This window comes from Cuculus canorus, chromosome 2 (genome assembly GCF_017976375.1).
Source record: "Cuculus canorus isolate bCucCan1 chromosome 2, bCucCan1.pri, whole genome shotgun sequence".
Taxonomy (NCBI): domain Eukaryota; kingdom Metazoa; phylum Chordata; class Aves; order Cuculiformes; family Cuculidae; genus Cuculus; species Cuculus canorus.
The window spans coordinates 142,795,895-142,816,510 of NC_071402.1; the positions used below are offsets into that span (position 1 = coordinate 142,795,895).

Sequence of the window (20,616 nt, forward strand, 5' to 3'; positions counted from 1 at the left end):
GGCATCATGATTCGTTTGTGGGGTGAAACAATCTTCAGAAATTCCTCCCCCTTCGATGTATAAAATAAGTCTAAACCACTAAATTATATTAATTTAAATTCTAATAACACTTGTGACAACGGTACTTTCAAAACCTAAATAATTTTTGAAAATCAGTTTTGCAAGTCAAATAAGTCAATTATCACAAGCATTTTTACCCATTTTGTAGAACTCGTTTCCTCTTATGTTTTTCAAAATCCTCTCATTGTTTTCCTGTACAATACAAACATAAAGGAAACTAAATGAACTTTCTTTTCCTCTACAATAAAAACATAAAGAAAGTGGCCCTATTTGCATGTGCACTGAGCAGTCAAATGGCACAAGAACAGGATGATCTTTTGGCACTCTTTCCTTTCTGTTTAGACTGCGTTTTATTAACTGATCACTCTTCATATGAACATTAGCTTAAGGGAAGGGATTACTATGCGATGACATTACTTATGCTTTTACAGTTGATCAAGTATAATTTCTACATAAATGTTCCCAAAGGAAGATCAAATTTCCTCTCTTAAAATAATCATTTATTTGGATCTGTGCAAAAAAAAATTGCTTATTTAACTAAGAGTATAATTTAAATGGCATGGTTAATGTAGTAACTTGGTGTGTAGAGTCCATATTTCAGTTTGGCAGTCTAAAATACTAACAAGTAAGCTGATACTTATTTAAATCTCATTTGAATTGATGTAACCAAGTTTTTTCATACCTGCAATTGGTGTAACTGTATGAAAGACTGCAAGTAAAAACCACATTTTACAGACACTGTACGTATAATCACTTCAGCTTTAACACATTTATTGACTACATTTGCTGGAAGATTGTGTTTCACAGAAGTGAATGCATAAAAAGATTAGCCTTCTCCTAGAAACAGTAAGAATACCCATCTTAATATCTAGTGCTATCTCTGTACAAGCAAGAAAAGCAGACATTATTTTCCAGTAGCTGAAATTGTAGTAAAGTATGTACAGCATTTCTCTTTAGAAGAAATTAGAATTCCAGACCTGTCAAGCACATTACTACAGAATAGCATTTGTTTTTTCTTCTGTTGAATGATGAAAAGATTATGCACAGATCTTTGAATTCAGTACTCATGCTTTTTTTAAAAAGTCTTTCAATACTAATAATATGTATCTGCTGACCTTCAATCTGCGCAAAGCAAATAGTGTCAACAGAAGTCTGTACAGAAGTACCATGTAAATCTGCTTCAGAGTCAAGGCATAGGCTGTGTAGGGCCAAGTCATCTGGATGAGTATCATCTTAAAATCCCTTGGATTTCTTTTCTTGATTATCCTGTTCTGGCACTGTTTTTATATTGGTGTGTTAGGGCCCTACTGTGTAATTCCTGAATTCTCACCAGTTGCTGGTAAAGCTTTCCTTGTAAAGCTCCCTCCTGATCTGCAGCTCATATTCTCTTTGTCCACAATCTGAAGGCATAGTTTCCTTGTTTGCTGTCACTGGGATGCAGGTAGTTTAAGGGTCTAAAGAGCCATTGCTTCCACTAAGAGAAGGAATCGTGCTACCTGTGTTGTGTTGTATAAATGGGCACGTCATATGAGCTGAAGAAATTTGGTAACAACTTAAAGTGGAAAGTAAGGAATCCAGTTATTTTCTCAGTATGTGTTTCCTCTCCTCTTCCAAGTTATTATTAAATACTTTGTATTTCAAAAGAAGAAAGTTAAAACGTCTGAAAGTTAGTAGCTGATATCTGGCCACTGGGTCTTCTTATGTGCGTTATTCTTGTGTTCACTCCATATCAAATCCCCTCTTTGTCCACTGTGCTGAGGTGTAATTTGGCTCTGACTGCCTTCCGCAGCGGTAGTTGCCTTGTTCCAGTTGTGATCTGGTCATCTTATTTGCCAAGTGTGCAGTTGGTAATGTTGAGAAGGAAGAGATCGTGTTAGGTTATGTCACATTCTCATAGGTTTCTGCAGAAGGCCAGGTCCTCAGATCTAATCTTTGTGTACCTGTGTACCCTGTCTCATCTGGAAGGGTATGTGCTTTCTGGTGAAAGAGTAGAGCCACCCTATAGTCGCTCCCATTAGCAGCATCATTCCAGAGATTTTTGCTAACATTTGATTTATGAGTCACTGAGTCATTAAGGCATTGCAGTGAGCTCTGAACCTTCCCATTATTGCTCTTCTAGTGAAGAACCTAGCTTTAGATCATTGTGCTGCATCCTTTCCAAACATCTAGCAAGAGAAACAGAGCCCACCAACCTCCAAGCAAATAGAGAAATCTCTGCTTATGCTGGCAGACCTTTAAGCAGCAATATGCCATAGATCTGCTCCAGACTTAAGAAGGTGCTGGAAGATTGTACTTGTTTCTCAGTAGCCTCTGAGGCTGTCTTACTCAAGCTTACTCAAGCTTACAAGCATGTCTTGCCTTACTCAAGGCTTTAGAAAGCATGAATCCTAGCCTTGAGCTTCATTAGATTCTGCTTTTTGATAGAGCAACTGCAATACATTTTTCTTTCAAGTCATCACTTTGGTGTGCTAAAAAATTCTGTTTGCAACTTAAACTTTCCTAGTTCCGATCTCACATTGGAAAAATGAATATGGAAGAGCATGAGAAAATGTCCCTTGAGGGATTAATATTTTCCCATGGCATCTTGACTGAAATAAATGTCTCTAAAATCTGCTTTTTGGAATGACGAGCTAAGCTGTGGCAGATAAATTCATGTTGAGGAGGTGAAGCAGGCCAGGTTGCATACTAAGTGTATTTAATTTGTGGCTTTGTTGTTTATCATTTGGGTTCTCACTGAACTGTGTATTCCTGGTGAGCAGGGTCATTTTCAGGGCTTCTGCAGGAGTTGCTTTATCATGGCTTCAGCAAGAAAAGACTATGTCATTGTGTGACTTCATATGGTGGTATGTGCCTCTTTTCAGGGTGGTTTATGGCTCATAATTATCTTGATAAGTCTTTTCTCTCGGTGCTTTCAAATTGATGAACTTAGAACTAGCAGTAATCATTCTGTTACATCCTAGTAGTATGGTTCCAAGGTATTATACAATAAACTTCATCATGTATCTGTTACTCCAGTCCTTAGGACCACTTAGCTCTTTAAATGCAGCATTTCAATTATTTATTGTGTTGCACAATCTTTAATGAAAATGAGACAAGTCCTCTAATGAAGTAACAATAACCTTATTTGAGGCTGATCGTTCACGTCTGGGCACTGCTTAAGTTTCCCCTCACTGTTAGCCGATCACTCAATCACAATACTTACATTCTCGTAAGTCTCATTATAGCTGTTAAAATTTATAATTAGTGGTGAAAATAATTATTAGAAATGAGTGCTGCAGTATATAGCCAAAAATTGTTCTAAAAATACACTTCTTGGTAGGCCAAATGAGGGAGGAAAACTGCATTGTAAAGAGTTTTACTTTGCAACAGAAATAGCTGTCTTTGAAATGGCCTTCAGAACTGTCGCATTTACACCTGACAGTCAGGCTTCTAAGACTTTTATCTTGAATTGTTTGGCTGTCTTAATCTTGACTACTTTTACAATAATCTCTTCAGAAATAGGCAATGATTACTACAACGTGTATTTCCTGAGAATTATGACTCATTCCAGAGTGAGCTGCATATGAGAGGGATATTTACTGCACCTAGATTTCAGCAACTGACTCTGGTCCCCAGGTTAAAAGCCTCTTCTTCATATGCCCTCTAAATAAATATGGGAAAGAGACCCATTCTGCTGCAAAGTGATGCAGAGCAAGGGCTTTTGGGTGAGCTGAATTATCTGAGTTTGTCCTTTTGTGTTGTCCATGTAGGGATAACATTGAAATCCACTGACAGTGTGCTAAACAGTTGCTCTATTTAACTATTTGAAAACTTAAGGAAGGAAGGTTCATAGCAGTTCATGAACAGCATGCAAAAAGGTGGTTGTTAATTGATTCATCAGTATTACAAGCAGGGAATACTGCATAGTTTTCTTCTATTACTTTCCCTGATTGCCCAGAATTACATCACTTATTTTCTGGTTATTCTCTCTTTCTCCCTCTGACTCATCCTGCCAGTTGAAAGCAGCTGATAGTAATCCTTCAAGCTCAGCTCTGCAGTACAGACTGTAGTGGAGAGTAGGTCATCACACTAGCTTGACAGAGGAAGTATGAGGGGTAGCATAAGATAGCTCAGACAGCATTCAGTACTGCATTAGTCAAGGTCTCCAGGTGAAATCTGTGTCAAAGTAGGAGCTTAATCCCAAGGCTCTGGAGTTCCAGACCAGTCCTTAAGCACTTCAGGCTACTTCTTCCTCTCCTGTAACTCAGTGTGGGCTTTGTTGAACCAACAAGGAGCATGTATTCTTGTATTGAGGACACTCCTATGTAGGATGGCTATGTTGCAAACTGCTCTGTAGAAGCAATAAAGAGTTTCTGGCAATACAGGTATTATAGTAAACAGATCTTCAGTCCCATGCTTCTAGCTAAGACTCATCTTTATAGCAGAGTAAGAATGTGGTTCTAGTGTCCTTCTGTACAATACAATGGGCAGCAGCAATGCCTGAATGGAGAATAGTTTATCTTCTGAAGCAAAACAGGAGGAAGAAGTACCTCCTTCCCTTAGGACTCCCTGAGATTAATGCTCTGCAACTGCTATTTTACTGTCACATCAGTCCGCTTGCTCAGCAGTTCATTTCTTCTGGAGGTGGGATACCTAACAAGGTATTGCTCACTTTTGGAACTTCCCCTTTGTTTTCTCAGTGCGGTTCTGACTGTAGAGTGAGGGCCTGCCTCATGAAGGCAATAAAGAACTAATCCCGAAGAATTCTTTTAGAGGTGTCTTGTTTGTTCATTTAAAAACATATATTTTTACCTGAAATTTGTGCAGTCACTTCTTGACTGCAGAAAGGTCTAATAATTTGCATTTTTGCAAGGCATGGTAAACTAGCGCAGACTTTGGCAAACAGATTATGCAGACCAGGACATGGACATGGCCAAACTGGACACGGGCCACCTCTGAACCAAAAGCCCCATAGCTCTGCTGGGCAGCACTGTGGTCTCAGCAATATTGCTTAAGCTTGAGCAGCTCTCTGATACTGCAGCAGGTACTGTACAATCATTTTAACATAGAGGGAGCACAGGTTTGTCAGCAAAGCATTGTGCAGAAACAGGTACAGAGTTTGCATAGATATAAGGCTATGGTTTTATTTAAGCGTATTTCTCCAGGTACATCTGTTGAAGAAAAAAATTTCTTCTAAGTGTGAATTAGTATTGTTCTGTGCAGCCTCCAAAAGAAACAGGATCACCAGCAATGACAGATCCTGCACAGATCACTCGGTGTTGCTTCTTTTCCATTTGTCACTTGTAATGCTATTTGTAACTGCTGCAAGGAATACAGCTGTCCCACCTTCACCTTACACCTCTTCTTTAAACGCAGGCTAAAGCCAGCCCTTTTCCTGTCACTTCTTAGTCTGTAGATGATTCTCCAAGCAGTTTAGACAGAGTTCAACACGGCATCATGAGTCACACTTTTCTCTTTTCATGGTATTTTTAGAACTATTAGAAATCTCCTAAATACATTTTGACAATTTGAAGAAGAAAAAGCTGCAGTTGTCTCATTTTGATTTAATTGGAACTTGAAAGGTAAGCAGGGGGGTTGTAATGGAGAATGCACAGAATGCACAGAAACAATGCTGCCTTGACTCCTTTTCCTATCCATACTGGGTTGATGTTTCTGGCCCTTAGCTGCTTGAATTGCTTGTCAAGCATGGCTGTAAGATCAAATGCCTCCAACAAATAATTTCTGAACAGAACAGAGAAACATGGTTATTTCCATTCACAATGTCTGTGTGCATGACAATAATGAAATTTCAGCATTGATGTCAACAGCACTGATGTGGGGTTTTTAAGTGGCTGGAGTTTTAGCAAGTGAAGCAGTATAACTGCCCTTGAGGGGTCTGTGGCCTTTGACAGCAAAGCAGAAAAATATTGTATTCTGCAAATCTGCCGCTCTGGTGTGCTCTTGAGAATGGAGAATATAATATGGTTTAACAAGCAGTAGTGTTCTCATAATGTCAGCTGAAGAGGATTACAAGAGAATCAATCTTATGTCATTAAACTTCTGTGGCATAAATAGAAATCATTTCCTTAAAAGAAAAAAAAGTAATAGAGAAGTCTCCATGACTGGAGCATTCCCCTCCCTTCCTGGAAGGCACTTGTTAAGTTCTTACATTAAATGAAAAATGGTAATTGTAACAAATCTTAGGAAATATCACTCTCTCACTGATATGCACTAACAGTAAAAAACAAATAAATGTATTTAGTGTGTAACTGTCCCATCAGAAATGGAATGCATAACTTGACAATGTTTTGTTTTGACTTGTCCTTCAGCAATGGAAAAAATAGCAAAGCTTGACATAGTCCTCTAGTTTCTGTATGTTTTCCTCTTGTGCATACTGATAGGTCTTTCTCAAAGTCATGCTGATGTTAGATGCATCCTCTGGACACAAAAAGACTTCAGGCAGGAACAAAAGAGAAATTGTTTCACCTGTGCAAATTTATATTTTCAACTGAAACTGTTAAAAAGGAGTATAAATAGGCACATGGCTTATAGATAGGGCAGATTTCTATTGAAGGGGTAGGGTTTTGCCTGCATGTCTGGCTTTGAATGCGTTAATATCCCTTAGCTGGTAAATGCAAATCAAGCAGCAGCAGACCACTCAAGGCTGTAATCTTAATATTGCATCCTTTTTATTACAACCCCGGGGGTATGCACAACCAAAAATTGTCTCAAAGCATTATTGCAAGGACAGTACTACCAGGACAGCTCTCATAGTATAAATGGGTTTCAAAGGAAACGGAAGAAGAGATCAGACCTAAGAGAGATGTGATTGCTTTACAGCAGACCCGTTCCTTTTGATACTGCCTGCCAGTGTTCCTGAGTATTTTCTGCTTCAACACATTTAGGTACATTACAGTCCAGTTATAGATTTATTGCAGCAAAAGTGACCTTTGTTCCACACACACAGACATGCTCTCCTCCTGCATCTCTTTTTGTCAGTTTGCGCTGCTCATGTTGAAATAGTGTTGTGTGTTCTGTGTTGCATGACATTAATAGGGCTCTTGTACTGCACTAGGTAGTCTTCCCATTGCTTTTCACCTCCATGTAATTCAGCCTCACCATTATCCTTACAACTGTACCTACAGAAGTCTTTTTTGGCCTGTAGTAAATATTGAAAGAAAGAAAACTTTTGGAAGCTGGTTGCTTTCCTGTGCTGCTCCAGGGTCCTAACAGCAGTTTGAGAGTACTCTGCAAACTGTCTGGAGGTAAAACTGGGAAAACTTGGTCCTTCACTTCCATCAGGGCAATGTAGATCCTGTTGATTCATTTTGCTTCCTTGTCACTTAGCCTCCACGCTGAGTACTAGGCTGCGATATTGACACAGAGACCATGAAACTATGCAGACACTTCCATGTTTGTGTCTTGATATTAAGGTTGCAGAATTAGTCAGCTATGGTTGTTGTCAAACACCTCCCTTTGCCCTATGGACAAGGGAAAGACGCCAGTGGTAGCTGGCACCTGCCTAAGGGGGCAAGAAACTGCTCCATTTTTGGGTGCCATTCTGTCACCCTCAGAGAACAATAGCTAGAGACAAGAAATCTAAAGAAGCACTAGATGAAGTGCTCTCATGCCTACAGTTCCATCATTCAGATCTTGATTGCACTCACAGTTTGGGAGGGCATCATTTGCCCATTTCTTCCAGCCTCTTTTCAGTCCTGGCAATCAGTAACTGATGGCAAGTGAGTGCCTGTTTGGCTTTCTGCACCTGCATCCCATATCGGTGCACTGCCTGTGTGATCTAAAATAGCACCCATGAAGTAGGTGATTTGTGTGGAACAGGTACGGCCTAAACTCTGCAATAAACCTTGCTGTGGGAGTTCAGAATTCTCTTAGCTTGCCCTGTCTGTGCAATGCTCATTCATTCTAATGTTCCATCTTGGTGCAACTGCCCTCTTTTTTCCTGTCCTTTGTACGTTAAAGTTCTTGCTTGGATAGATGCCAGTCTGCTTTTACCCGTGCCACATACCCAAATGTCAAAATTAAAAGATTTCCCTGGTCTTGTCTGGGATCAAGGTAAAGAGCAAGTGTGTTTCACACAACGCAATTTCTCTGCTCTCTCGGTTTTCTAAGGTATATGTTCTGTGTTTGAGAGATTCCTTCCTACCTGTAGTACGTTGAGGGGAGTGAGGTCATATCAGGAGATCAGATTTACTTGGTAGTCTTTCTATGCCTGTATTGTATTACACACCTGAACTTGATTTAGTTGGTGAACTCTGCTGTTACTTATCCAATTTCCCTTTTCCTGGTTTCCCTTATCTCATAAAGCAAGTATAATAATGTGAATTGTAAACCTTGCATTTTCTGCTGCTTTTGCTTTGTTCAGCAATGCCTTTACTCTTTGATAGAGAATGATCCAAGTGTCTTGAATTTTCTTGCTAATTTCTGTAAGATTGCATAACATTTGCTTTGGTTTCACTAGAAGAGAAAAGAAATTTCACTTTAAGACAAATTTAATTTTAACCCTGATTAAAAAAAGAAATGAAATTTTGTTTCCTTATTTTCTACTATTTTTTTCCCATACAGTCCAATAAAATTCGTATTGGTCAGGATGTATTTCGCATACCCACAGTGGTTCTGTGGCACTTTGTTCTACAGTGTGGCATTTCAGCCATGCTTTATCACATTGTCATTACTAATCTAGAAATGTTTCCGTCCTGAATACTTTGTCTGCATCGTCCTTACCATACTATGTCGTCATACACTCCTGGCTTTGTCCTATCCATAATTTTTATCTGGGTAATTTTTCTTTTCGTAGGTGGGTGCTGGAGTTGGACTGTTACAGACTTTATAAATATGTTCTTTTTTTCCCTGTACTGCATAGTTCCAGTCTTGCAGCTGATGTAAGGGAGTGATGAAGCAGGGATCTGTGCAGTGCAAAAGTTCATTATGGTATCAGTTGTGGGATCGAACCATAGATTTTTTAATTGTCAAGTACAGTTTTGCTGCACTAAGAAGTTATATCCTGTCCTGTTATTCAAACATTCATGTGTTTAAATTCAGAACAATGGAAAGCTGGAATGTTTTGACTGAATTTCCTTTAAGATGTTTACAGAGGTAAGATCTGCTCTGTGTTTCCTTACATCAGGAAATTGCCTGTCTTTCTTTTCTAGATTTGAACGTATTCATACAAAGAAAGGGAACTACAGTAAGTCACTAGTTTCAAACCAGGAAGAGGTAGATGATTTAGCAACTTTGGAGGTACTGGATGAGGTAAGAAACTTCTTTTTCATATGTTCCTGAGGAGGGATTATCATGTATTAAAACACAAGGGTGTGCTGTTGATTTTCAAGTTCAACTATATTGTCACATTTCAATTGTTTAAGTGTAGAATGGCATTTTACCAGTTTATCACGAATATTTTAGATGAGATTTGCTGTGTTAGGAATGGTTCCAACTCAAAGCTTAAATGCCCTCCTCTGCACTTGCAGTCTTAGAATGAGCAGTATTGTAGCATCATTTGCTTAACCAGATTTATATTGCTGGATTATATTACAGCTAAATACCTAATTTGCAGTGATGTGTTAACCTGAAATCAGTCTGAGAACAAGCACCTTCTCCCCTGTTGCTTGGACAGCTAGTGTTGTCTTAAACCAGCTTACCGTTCTCTCCTAGGCCAGGTTCTTGTGGACATACTTTGGTGTGGAAATGCATTGAGATCAATTTATGTCAGCTGAAGTTCTGACCGTCCATGCCTTCTGGTGAACTTTTGACAAAATTACTGATACAAATCTCACTGGTTTGTCAGAGTTTAAAAATTAGTCCAGTAGAAGCAGGGGAGCATGCATAAGGGAGAGGGGAAGTCTGTTGTGTTTATGTTTTAAGCTTCAAAACCAAAAAGAAGAATTGGGACACAGCACATTATCTGCAGGTCTTAGAGGCCATCAGTGGTTGTAAACAAACAGTCATTCTTCCTCCTCCAGACTGTGCATAGGCTATAATTCACTTCCTCTTATCTACAAAAATTTTTTGATGTAGTGTATCTTTGTAAGTCCAGAATATTAAGTGTGGCTTTTTAGCTGGTAAACTAAATAAAGTGAACAGCCCTTTGAATATCTTCCATCATCCAAGAGCTTGGTTATGGTAGCTTAATGTTTAGTTAATGCTACTTGAGCTAATCCAATCTTCATCTACTGCCCAAAGCACAGATTTAAATGTTTTTTAAATATTGGGAATAGGCATATGTTAGCAAGACTGTTTTTTGTCTTTTGCCATGAGGCATATAAACAACATGAGCTAAACAGAAGACACACAAAAAACCCAATGAGCCAGAAATGTACCCCTTCTCCACAAAGGTGGAGCATTCTCAGGGAAGTCCTTAGGAAGCCTCCACCCAAAGGCATCATTTGACTATGTTATATTTTACTAAATCAAATCCAGTTTTAAACCTCTTTCAAATATGAATGGCAGCTTCTCAGAACTGCTTGCTTTCTTCTATTCAATTTTTTCTTCCATTTTAGATAGCTCCATCAGAAGGGCAGAACAGAAGACCTTCTACCAGTGCAATAAATAATTTCAAAAAGTGCATAAGTTCCTCTAAAAATTCTGTTAATGTGACTCTGATTAAGGCCAAAGGCAAGGTAGAGTTCAAAACCAGAAAGGAAAGAGCTTATCAAGGCAATGGAAAACAGAGGGTTTCTCCTAATGTTTTCTTGTGAAGGAAGTGTAACCTCTTTAGCTGAATACTGTGAACAGATGGATGTGGAGGGAAAGCAATTCCTTCTGTAGTCCTCTGCTGCTAGTTGTTCTGTTCCAGTGAGAATAGGGCCTAAATATTTTCGCATGTACCTCAGAATAGTCTCAAGGCTGGTTTGAACGTCTTCATCCAGCAATATGTGCTATTTTGACTGGAAACGTAACCAGGCACTTTCATACCAAGCTAAGTATGCAGGGGGAAATGATGCCAAGAAGTTGGGTATGCCACTAATGAGCCCTTCTTTTTTCTTGGTTCAGGGAGAACTGGCTCTGCAGCAGCAATGAACAATCACAGCAGAGACTGGTTGTTAATATAGAAAGATGCCCGATTGTTTATCAATTGGATGCAACCAGATGGACATCTGCGTCCAGAATAATGTTAGAGCAGCTGTAATGGCAGTTATGAATTCAAGCATATGGCTCTTCCTTGATGAGTTACATGAAGGTGTAGTGTTAGAAATTAAGATAGGACTGTCTCATGGAAACCTTTGATTAATTGCATTACGGTGATACTTATTAACTCATTTTTCTACAGCCACTTGGGGATCTGTAATTGTAAGTTGTTCAAAGTGAGTTTAGACACAGGAAATTATGAATGCTTGTGTGCTTGAAAGTATTACTCACTTTTGATCAAGATCAGTTGTATTCCTAAACATTAATACCTTTCCTCTCTCTCTTCCTCACTCATGGTAACCCTATAAATATTTTATACATTTTCCCAGTATTATTTTTTCCCCCGTGACTCAATGTTTCTATTTTTTCTCCATCAGAATACAGTAACAGAGCAGTTGCAAAAGAGTTATGCCAAGGATCAGATTTACACCTATGTTGGGGACATTCTCATCGCTGTCAATCCATTTCGGAACATAGACATTTATTCTTCACAGGTGTGAAAATCTAGGTTTGGTCTTTTTCAGCTAGCACTGATCTCCATTAAAATATAAATATTCATGTCAGGTATAAAGTAAGACCATTTTTGACATTTACGTAAGTTCACTCTGATAAACAGAATTACCAATACAATTATCCCTTCAAGTGGATGTTGACACACATCCTTATCTTGTACTGAATTTCAGCACAGAAATGAGAAACTCCAAAAAATTTAATCTCTGATATCTTGATGTCTATGGTGTAGATCATTTCTATGTCATGTTTGAAGTGCAGATAGCAATGTATTGGCAAGTTACTCCGTTTAATCAATGGATGAAAATAGGATTTTTGCTATTATTAATTATCAGTTACTGTCAGGTATAGCAAGGTCATAGCTTTTTACATTAATATCATGCAGGAATCCTAGAGTCTGTGAAAGGCAAAAAAAATGAAATTTTAATTCAGTGTTCTATGTCTGGCAACACTAAATTTTCTTATTTGAGTTTCATAGCATAGCCAGGGGTGACATCACACAAAATTGTCCTTCAGTTTTTTCGCAGTTCTTATGGTACCAAAACCAAATAGATTCGCAGTATAGTGAGTACAGCAACAGCTTACTCAGAAAATATCCCTGCTGGTAACCTCAGCATGCTGTATGCTAATCTTAAAATAAACTGAATTCTGATAGCTAAAAAAGTTGTCAATGGTCACTGATAATGTTTTCATTTTTCTTACACTTAGCATTCTAAACTGTATATTGGAGCCAAACGGACTGCCAACCCTCCTCATATTTTTGCTGTTGCTGACATAGGTTATCAGTCCATGGTGACATACAACTCAGATCAGGTAAAGATGAGGTGTCTTAATTATATCCTTTGCTAGGCTGAGAGACGTGTAATGAGCTCAGAGTCATGCTCTTGTTCTCTGCAGTGCATTGTTATTTCTGGAGAAAGTGGAGCTGGCAAGACACAAAGTGCCCATCTTCTGGTTCAGCAGCTCACTGTTCTGGGCAAGGTATGTTTCAAAGGGGATTCCACTGTAAGACTTCACTGCCTTAGGCCTAATTGACTGAACCTATGGCAGGACACTGGGAGGGAAGCAAGACCGTAAGGTCTGTCTGGAACTTTATGCTTATCTATGTAACTTTTCCTTTCCCCTGAACTAGGTTCACTTAAAAATATTTTCGGTATTCTGAAGGAAGTACCCACCGCAGTGAGGGCTGTGACTTAGTCTATCCCTTGTTTAACTGAATGTCTTCAAATCACCCAAACTGTACTACATGGAATCCTCTTCTAGCTTTTCACCTCCTTCTGCAACTAGATTGCTGTCAGCAGGACATGGTCATTCTGGAAATGACCACCATAATCCTCTAAATAAAATGCCGGTTTTGCATGTCCCAGGTGAGATGCAGGGAAATTGATCTGCTGGTGTGGTGCAGCACAGCACTAAGCAGATGCTAACAAGGATCCAAAAAGCAGCCTAGCCATCTCAAGAGTTCTGGACCAAAGAAATTGATTGATTCTAGTGGTGTTATTATTTTGTGTGTTTTCTCTTCCAGCCAGCCATTAGTTCTGCAGATTGTGATATTCTGACAGGTTTCATGAGATATACATGCTTTTCTTTCTCTATGATTCACATGGGAATGGCTGCCCTGATAATGTCACACTTCACAATAACAACTAGAAGAGGAAAGAAACACCGAAGAATGAATGTATTTGAATGATTACTGATAATTTTAAGCAATATCTTTTTCATATCTAGGCTAATAACAGGACTTTACAGGAGAAGATCCTCCAGGTGAATAACCTTGTAGAAGCATTTGGGAATGCAGGAACTATCATCAATGATAACTCGAGCAGATTTGGAAAATATTTGGAAATGAAATTCACTTGTGGTGGCACTGTAGTAGGAGCTCAGATTTCAGAGTATCTCCTTGAAAAATCCAGAGTTGTCCATCAGGCAGTGTAAGTATAAAAAATATATTTGACCTTATTTGCGGGTTACAGAGGAGGCCTACAATGCAGGAAAATAACTTGGATCAAAACATGAAGATGAATAAGGTACTGTGATCTTTTCTTATAAATTATATATGAATAGTTTATAAATCTGTAAGCTAGCTGAAAACTACTGGGTTTTTTTTTCCCATTGCCTCCTGGGTAATTTAAACAAATCTCATTAAAATGCACATGTGATACATAAAGTATGTCAGAACGTACAGAGAATTAAAAAATCCCAAATAGTTCAGTTATAAATTTCTTTGTGGAAGTTTGAAGTAGAAGTTTTGTGTTAAGTATATTGCTTGGATTTAATCCCTCTACATTTCCTTTACTATTGCAGCTTTCTTTGTTTCTTTTCAAAGTGCTTGGTTTCCGTTCAGGTGCATCTAGTCGGATTTGGTTATAAAGAGTTATGAATCAAATGCAAAACAGATCCATCTCTGTCATATGTGTAGCTCATAATATTAAATGTCAGGAAAATTAAATTACATTTCCAATTAATTATTGACAAGTATCTTCTATCCTACTATATAGCACATCCAGATTGAAAATATTTTGGCAACTCTATTTCTACCATAATAACAATAGGAAAACAGAGTTTGAGACAAGGAATGTTGTCACTGACTTACGTTTTTCCCCTTGCTGATATCTTACAAGTTTTTTGTGCTTTTTGTAGTTCTGCACAACCTTGTTGCCTGCTGTAGATTTGTGACATGAAGAACATCTAAGTATTCCTTGGAAAGTTTCAATAAGCAATTAAAGCTAGAGGCAATTTTATGAAATGTTGATTATTTCCTCAGTTGAACATAAGCACAGAAACCACTTTTTCAGAGTAAAATCAGTTTTTTCCTTAAAATTCAAATTTTTTTCTCATAACTTTTCATGAGTTTGTTTTGCGGTTGTCAGTTTGTATTTCTGTTTAGACACATACTGAAACAGAAAGTCAGCAAACCATTTACATGCCTCAAATGCTATTTAGATAAGCATTTAGGTGTCTGCATTCACAAGAAAATGCCACCAAACTGTTTATCGTGAGAGCCACTGGAGGTTAAATTTTGAGGCATGAACTTCCAAGGGTGGCTGAAGCTCCTTGTTTCAAGTGTGCCACTTCACTGAGATCTTTTTGTGGCTGGTCCATACAGCCATGCCAGGTCAGAGAACTGGCAGTCAGGTACCTGCATTACAAGGACAGTCTGTTCTGCTCTTCTGGTAGAACATGACTCCCAAACTCAGAGAGCCAGGAATGACTTTTTGAAGAAAACCAGTGACTGACTACCCAGAGAATGGGATACCCAAGTTCCGAACCCACTTCAAGCCAAAAGATACTGAACGTACAGGTTTCCTTACCTTTCAAGAGAATACTCAATCCATCGGGACATGGAGAGGTTTTAGTGGGCATGCAAAGCGTGGGTATACCACCTAGTGGTTAAGACACTGAGGGGGAAGATATAGGGATCTGCTCCTGCTCCTTGAAATGATCTTGTTTTCTACTACTGACTGTCCATAGTAACATAGGCAAATTAAGATGGCACTGAACTCTGATCTAGGCACCCCTGTGCAGAGAGGAGTGCACTGGGCTTTGATCCCATTTCACAGAAGGTTGAAATGGTGCTCCTGAAACATTTGAAGGTTGAAATGGTGCTCAGCTCATGCAGAAGCCAGGGATTTGAACACAATTCCTTTTTGTCATTTCATAGTGATTGACATGACCATCTCGGGGTCCAGTATGAAATTTCCACCTAAACATCCAGTTCTTCCTCATAAGGTGCACAGGACACTTGGATGTATAAATAAGCCTTCTGTCCCAGGTTTGAGCACATAAATTTAGGCAAAGCATGGCAAGGCGTAAGGCCCTTTGCTGAATGTCTGCTTATATGCTTTCTTGGTTGTGGACTAGAGGACACAGAAAACATACTGGGTTAAGTGAATCAGGAGTGTACAGCTCACCCATGGTCAGAAGATATTTTTAGAATCTGGATGTTAAGCAGCCCGTTTAATGCAGGTGAGTGAGCACTGTGCAAGATCTCAAACAGCACTGACCAATTGCATCAAAGGCAAAGCATTTAGCTGCTTATAGCACCAAGCAGCTATCCTGGCAGCTTCAGAAAAAACACACAGTGGTACAGAAAGGGTGTTCAGTTCACAAGAGTTTGTATAATAAAGCTTCTTTCAGAGTCCTCAGTCAGATTGCATGAGCCTTGTCTGTTATTAAAATAACATTTAATAATACCGCATATGTCATCAGTAAGTGTAACACTAAATCATTTTGTTGTTTCTATTGTTTCAGAGGAGAGAAAAATTTCCATATTTTTTATTATATTTATGCTGGTCTGGCAGAAAAGAAAAAACTGGCACATTATAAACTGCCAGAATACAGACCTCCCAGGTAATGCAGTTTATTTTTACATAAATTGATTAATAGGTTTGTTGAATTCTCACCTCATTTATATTCTAACTCCGTATCTGTCAACTCTTTCAGATATCTGCAAAACGATCATTTCAGAATAGTGCAAGATTTCATGAACAATAGCTTTTATAAGTCTCAGTTTGAATTAATTGAACAGTGCTTCAAAGTCATAGGTTTTACACTGGAGGTGAGTGCTGGTAACCCTCTTTTTGTTTGGTGAACTTTAATGGGTACCTTAATCAGAAAAAAACTTATATAAGCATTCAAATAATCTCTCTTGCTATTTTCTTCCTTCAGCAGCAGTGTTTTTATGGTTTAGGATACTGCATGGTCAATTTACTGTTATATTACCACATGTAAATTTTTAAGGTTTCAGGGCATTGATAAACTAATAAAATTATATTGGTCAACAAGAGTTTGAAATCAGTGAATATTGCACAGCTGAGTACTTGGGGAAAAAGGTTTTTGCAAATTAAATGCATAGAAAATTATGTTGTAACTATTTATTAGCCTATAATTTTAGGCCTATGAATATAAGCCTCATCTCTGTTCTAAGATGAAGTTCATGCTGAGAGTTCTAAAACTTCATTGAGTTGGTTTAGATGAACTCAATACATTTCCACCACTCCAGGGGCGAAGTCAGATGAAGTTTTTACATCCCTTTGGAGTGAATCTCATCACTGAACATTAACTGAACCCATTCTTTTTTTATGATCTCATATTATTGCTCTGCTGGCCATTAAACCCCTCTCCTCAGGCTGTATTTGGTGTAATTACAATTAAAAAAAAACAGTCCTCTGGATTTATAAATTAGGATGCAAGGGAAAGAAACCTTGTCCTGCAGCCTAGTTCGTTCTTCTTAGAAGTGGTGCGTCACAGCTGTAGTTTACCACTGACTTTAACACAAATGATAGCAGGAGCATGATCCATAGAGTATCTGTGAAATATTGCACTAATGCTGCAGAATGGGTGTATGTTTTAATTTCTTTGACAAAACTGCATGATATAAGGGGCTTTTCACTACAGTGAAACTACTAGTGAAGTGAACTACTCACTTCAGTTGAATATTTGTCGCTTCCCTGTAAATTTTTGAATAGCTAGCAGAACAGATTTATTCACCTATTCTGTTCCACCATAGTCATTTTCCATTTAGCCACAATAGCAATAGAGTTCACAGTCTCTTTCTCCTCTACATGCTTATTCACAACTGCAGTTAGTATTATCACACCTGTAATGTCACACAGCTTTTCACACATGTACTTTGACCTTTCCAGATGCAGCATGGAAGGATGTGCACTTTTCAGCACTGATAGCAGTTTTGTCTCAGCACCAGAGACCTTGATAAGTCCTGATTTATACCATGAAAACCAGCAAGTCTGCTTTTGTTCCCAGTTCTTTTGTTCACTTTGATGGATGGAAACAATAATCCTGATTATCCAAAAGAGAAGACCTTCCTTATATATTGAAGATCCCAGTTAGAACTAGGTCACTGGACGCATTGTGCAGTTCTAGCATGGATCTTCACTTGATTAACTCAGCAAGCCACTGTGAGCTGAATCTGTAAAGAATTGTCTACCTGTAGAATCCCCACAGTTTCAGAGGGAGGTTCAGTGCCATAGGCAATCTAACTGTGGTTACATGTAAGCCCCATCCGCATTGGTCTGTCTTACATTCTCCACAGGACGAATTAGCCTGTCTGAGGCTGTGTTTGCACAAGTGAACAAACAGAGAAGTCTTCTTCCCTGGCTGACATTCTGATATAAAAGACACATGCAGAGACAATTTATTTTCAGTGAGAAATAAACAGTGCTAAGACAATGGGTTCCTTTCCCAAGTTCACGTTTTAGTAATGCAGCCTTAAGCTTTGACATCCCAGTGCACAGAGGAGATTCTATATAAGCTTGTTCCATGTTTTGTTACCAGAAAACCTTGCACATAATAGCTTCTCCACTCCAATTAAAACTGAGACCTAAAGAGGGCTTTCTTTCTTTTAAATTTGTTTGTAACTGACAGGCAGGCTTTAATAGTAATTACTGTCAGTACTCCCTGTCTTAAAACAACACTGTCTCATTTCAGACTTCATGGCAAAATGAATAGGAAGGAACTGCCTGAGGTGAATAGTAACCATGCTGTATGAAATAGATCTAGCCAGATTTCAAACATACTGTAAAAGGGCACAAAAAAGTCAGCTGTATACATACTGTACAACACTATGGCAGAAATGAAGCTATCCATTTCATTGCATTTCATCCATGTCCTTAAGCTTATAATGAAAATAATTGCTTAAAACTTGGGTAAACTGTGCACCAGTTATCCTGAGCATAATTTTTTAGCTTGAATTTACCTAGTTTGTCTGGCTGTCACTGGAATAATTAATTTATTAACTGCTAGATTAACTTCTGAAAGTGTTGAAAACAAGATCAGGTATTCTAGAGTAATTAAGGAGTTTGACTAAATGATGCCTGACATGGTACGAGCAAACTATTGAATAGTAGAGATAAAATGCTGTGCAGTTATGAAAAGTCTGTTATTAGAAAATACCAATCAAATTTACAAAACTGGTTCTTATAAAACTACTATAAAACTTATACAACATTAAATACTGTTATTGCTTGCCTTGATATATTTTATCTCAGATTCTTAGCTTAAAACCTGCTTTACAGGAACACCTCAGTATTTCTGAGTGCAAAACACTCAGAGATCATCGAGCATACTGACAAACATTCACAGTTCAGAAGAAGATTCACAGTTCAAATCTGAAGTCAAACCTGCAATGAAAGCATTGTTTCATTAACTGAAAAAAATATTTTGTCATATATAAGTACTTAAAATCATTTACTGTATATATCCTTTCTCTGTCAAGACTAGTGTTAGCCCTTTTTCAAGGCAGAATACTTCTTCAGAACCTAGTAAATAATCTGAAATTTACATATGTTTATGTAAAGTCCATACCAAAGTGTTTTAGTGAGTACACAGTTCCTAAGTGGCATTTCAAAGGGTAAAGTGCTTTTCCAAATCAGATATTTGAGGTCTCATTCTTTTCCCAGAGTAACTTTTTCTGATTATGTTCTTAGGAGATGTTGCAGACCTATTATTCAAAGTACCTTTGTTTCTATGTTCCCAGAAACATAGATGTAGAATTTTTTTATATTTTTGTTGATCTAGGTATTACATTTTTAGACACAGTTATGCCTGCAGACACAGTGAAGGCTGGGTATAAAGTAACCTCTGAATTCTTTCTGTGTAAGAGGATTATGCTCACCACTATTTTGTGCTTCCCCTACTCCATGTCAGTCCTGTCCTGTAGACAAATGTAGAAGAGAGACTGAGCTACAGTTTGTCTCGCCCTCTCTAGGTGTCTAATGCTTGAAAGACTGTGCTAAGAAAAGTGTTCCTAAAAGTCATGGGCATGTGGCAGACAAGAGAGAGACAGTGATGGTTCCAGGCTTAAGAGCAACATTTGCACATGCCCATCGAACAAACCAAACTGACAAATCTATCTGGCTATTAAGTATTGCATCTCTTTTAATATTCTTTTCAGGAACTTGGAAGTGTTTATAGTGTCCTGGCTGCCATTTTAAATGTGGGTAACATAGAATTTTCTGCAGTGGTATCTGAACATATGATTGACAAGAGCAACATTTCCAATCCAGTAGCCCTTGAGAATTGTGAGTGTTTTTTCTTGATTTAAGATTGTTTTCCTTTAGTGTTTAGATAGCAAATTTATTTTGCAAGGGAGTTATCAATGAAAACTGTATTCACATGGAAATTTTGCTAGAATAAGTAAATGCTGAAGATAGATTAATTCCAAGCCCACCCAAATTCGAATGCAAAAAGAAAAATTTTCCATGCTATGCACCTTATTTGACTAATCAGTTCACTGGCATTCAGGTAACATGACTAATATTGCAGATGTCTGAAAAGAAAATCTTTGGAATTTTTCCACTGTTATTTGAACGGTTGATGGAGAACCTCCTTAAGACCTCAAATAGTGGGGTTTCTCCCAGTTTCTTTCTCCAATACTCATTACTTGTTTCTCATAAGTGCCTGCTGAATATGAAAACATTACTTGTTTCTCATAAGTGCTGAAATATGGCTCACTAATTCTTTAGAAGGGATACTTTACATTTTAGGCTGCCAGGATGCAGAGGAGGGGAGGGGGCAAAGATTCTCAAGAAAGTTGCTAGTCTTTCTCAGTAATTGCAGGTGGTAAGATAATGAAGTTTTCATGCTATCTCCTTACATGTTTTTCTTGCAATAGATAGAAAAATACTATGGGATTGGGAAAGAAGCACTCTCTTTTTGGAACAAAAGGAGGACAGCAGTGGCTTACGTGGATGGATTATAACTGAGAGGGATATTCATACCTCACAACTTACATACTCCTGACATAGTCACCTAGATTCCTTCGCGTTCTCCATAGGCGATTTGGAGAAATAGCCTCCTTGATAAAGCAGTTCAGAACCTAAAGGCCTCTGCTTTGAATCACTTAGTCATTGACTGCTGTGGAAGGCTGGTGACTAAATTAGATACTAACAGTTGTTTGGTGTG

General features: G+C 38.2%; 1 protein-coding gene across 7 annotated transcripts in view; it reads left to right on the top strand.

The window, feature by feature from the left end:
• MYO3A (myosin IIIA) overlaps window positions 1–20,616 on the top strand; it is a 119,654-nt gene that overhangs the window by 56,129 nt on the left and 42,909 nt on the right. For 5 of the 7 annotated variants that reach the window (XR_008448783.1, XR_008448784.1, XM_054060104.1 and 2 more), the window contains exons 10-17: window positions 9,210–9,309; window positions 11,562–11,678; window positions 12,403–12,507; window positions 12,592–12,675; window positions 13,423–13,625; window positions 15,946–16,044; window positions 16,138–16,252; window positions 19,607–19,733. Coding sequence is in view for 4 of the 7 variants with exons in the window: in XM_054060104.1 (XP_053916079.1) it covers window positions 9,210–9,309; window positions 11,562–11,678; window positions 12,403–12,507; window positions 12,592–12,675; window positions 13,423–13,625; window positions 15,946–16,044; window positions 16,138–16,252; window positions 19,607–19,733 (950 nt within the window). In the remaining 3 variants the exon portion in view is untranslated. Of the gene's footprint in view, window positions 1–9,209; window positions 9,310–11,561; window positions 11,679–12,402; window positions 12,508–12,591; window positions 12,676–12,826; window positions 16,045–16,137; window positions 16,253–19,606; window positions 19,734–20,616 lie in introns of those variants that run through there. The other 2 variants (XR_008448785.1, XM_054060106.1) reach the window with 2 other exon arrangements.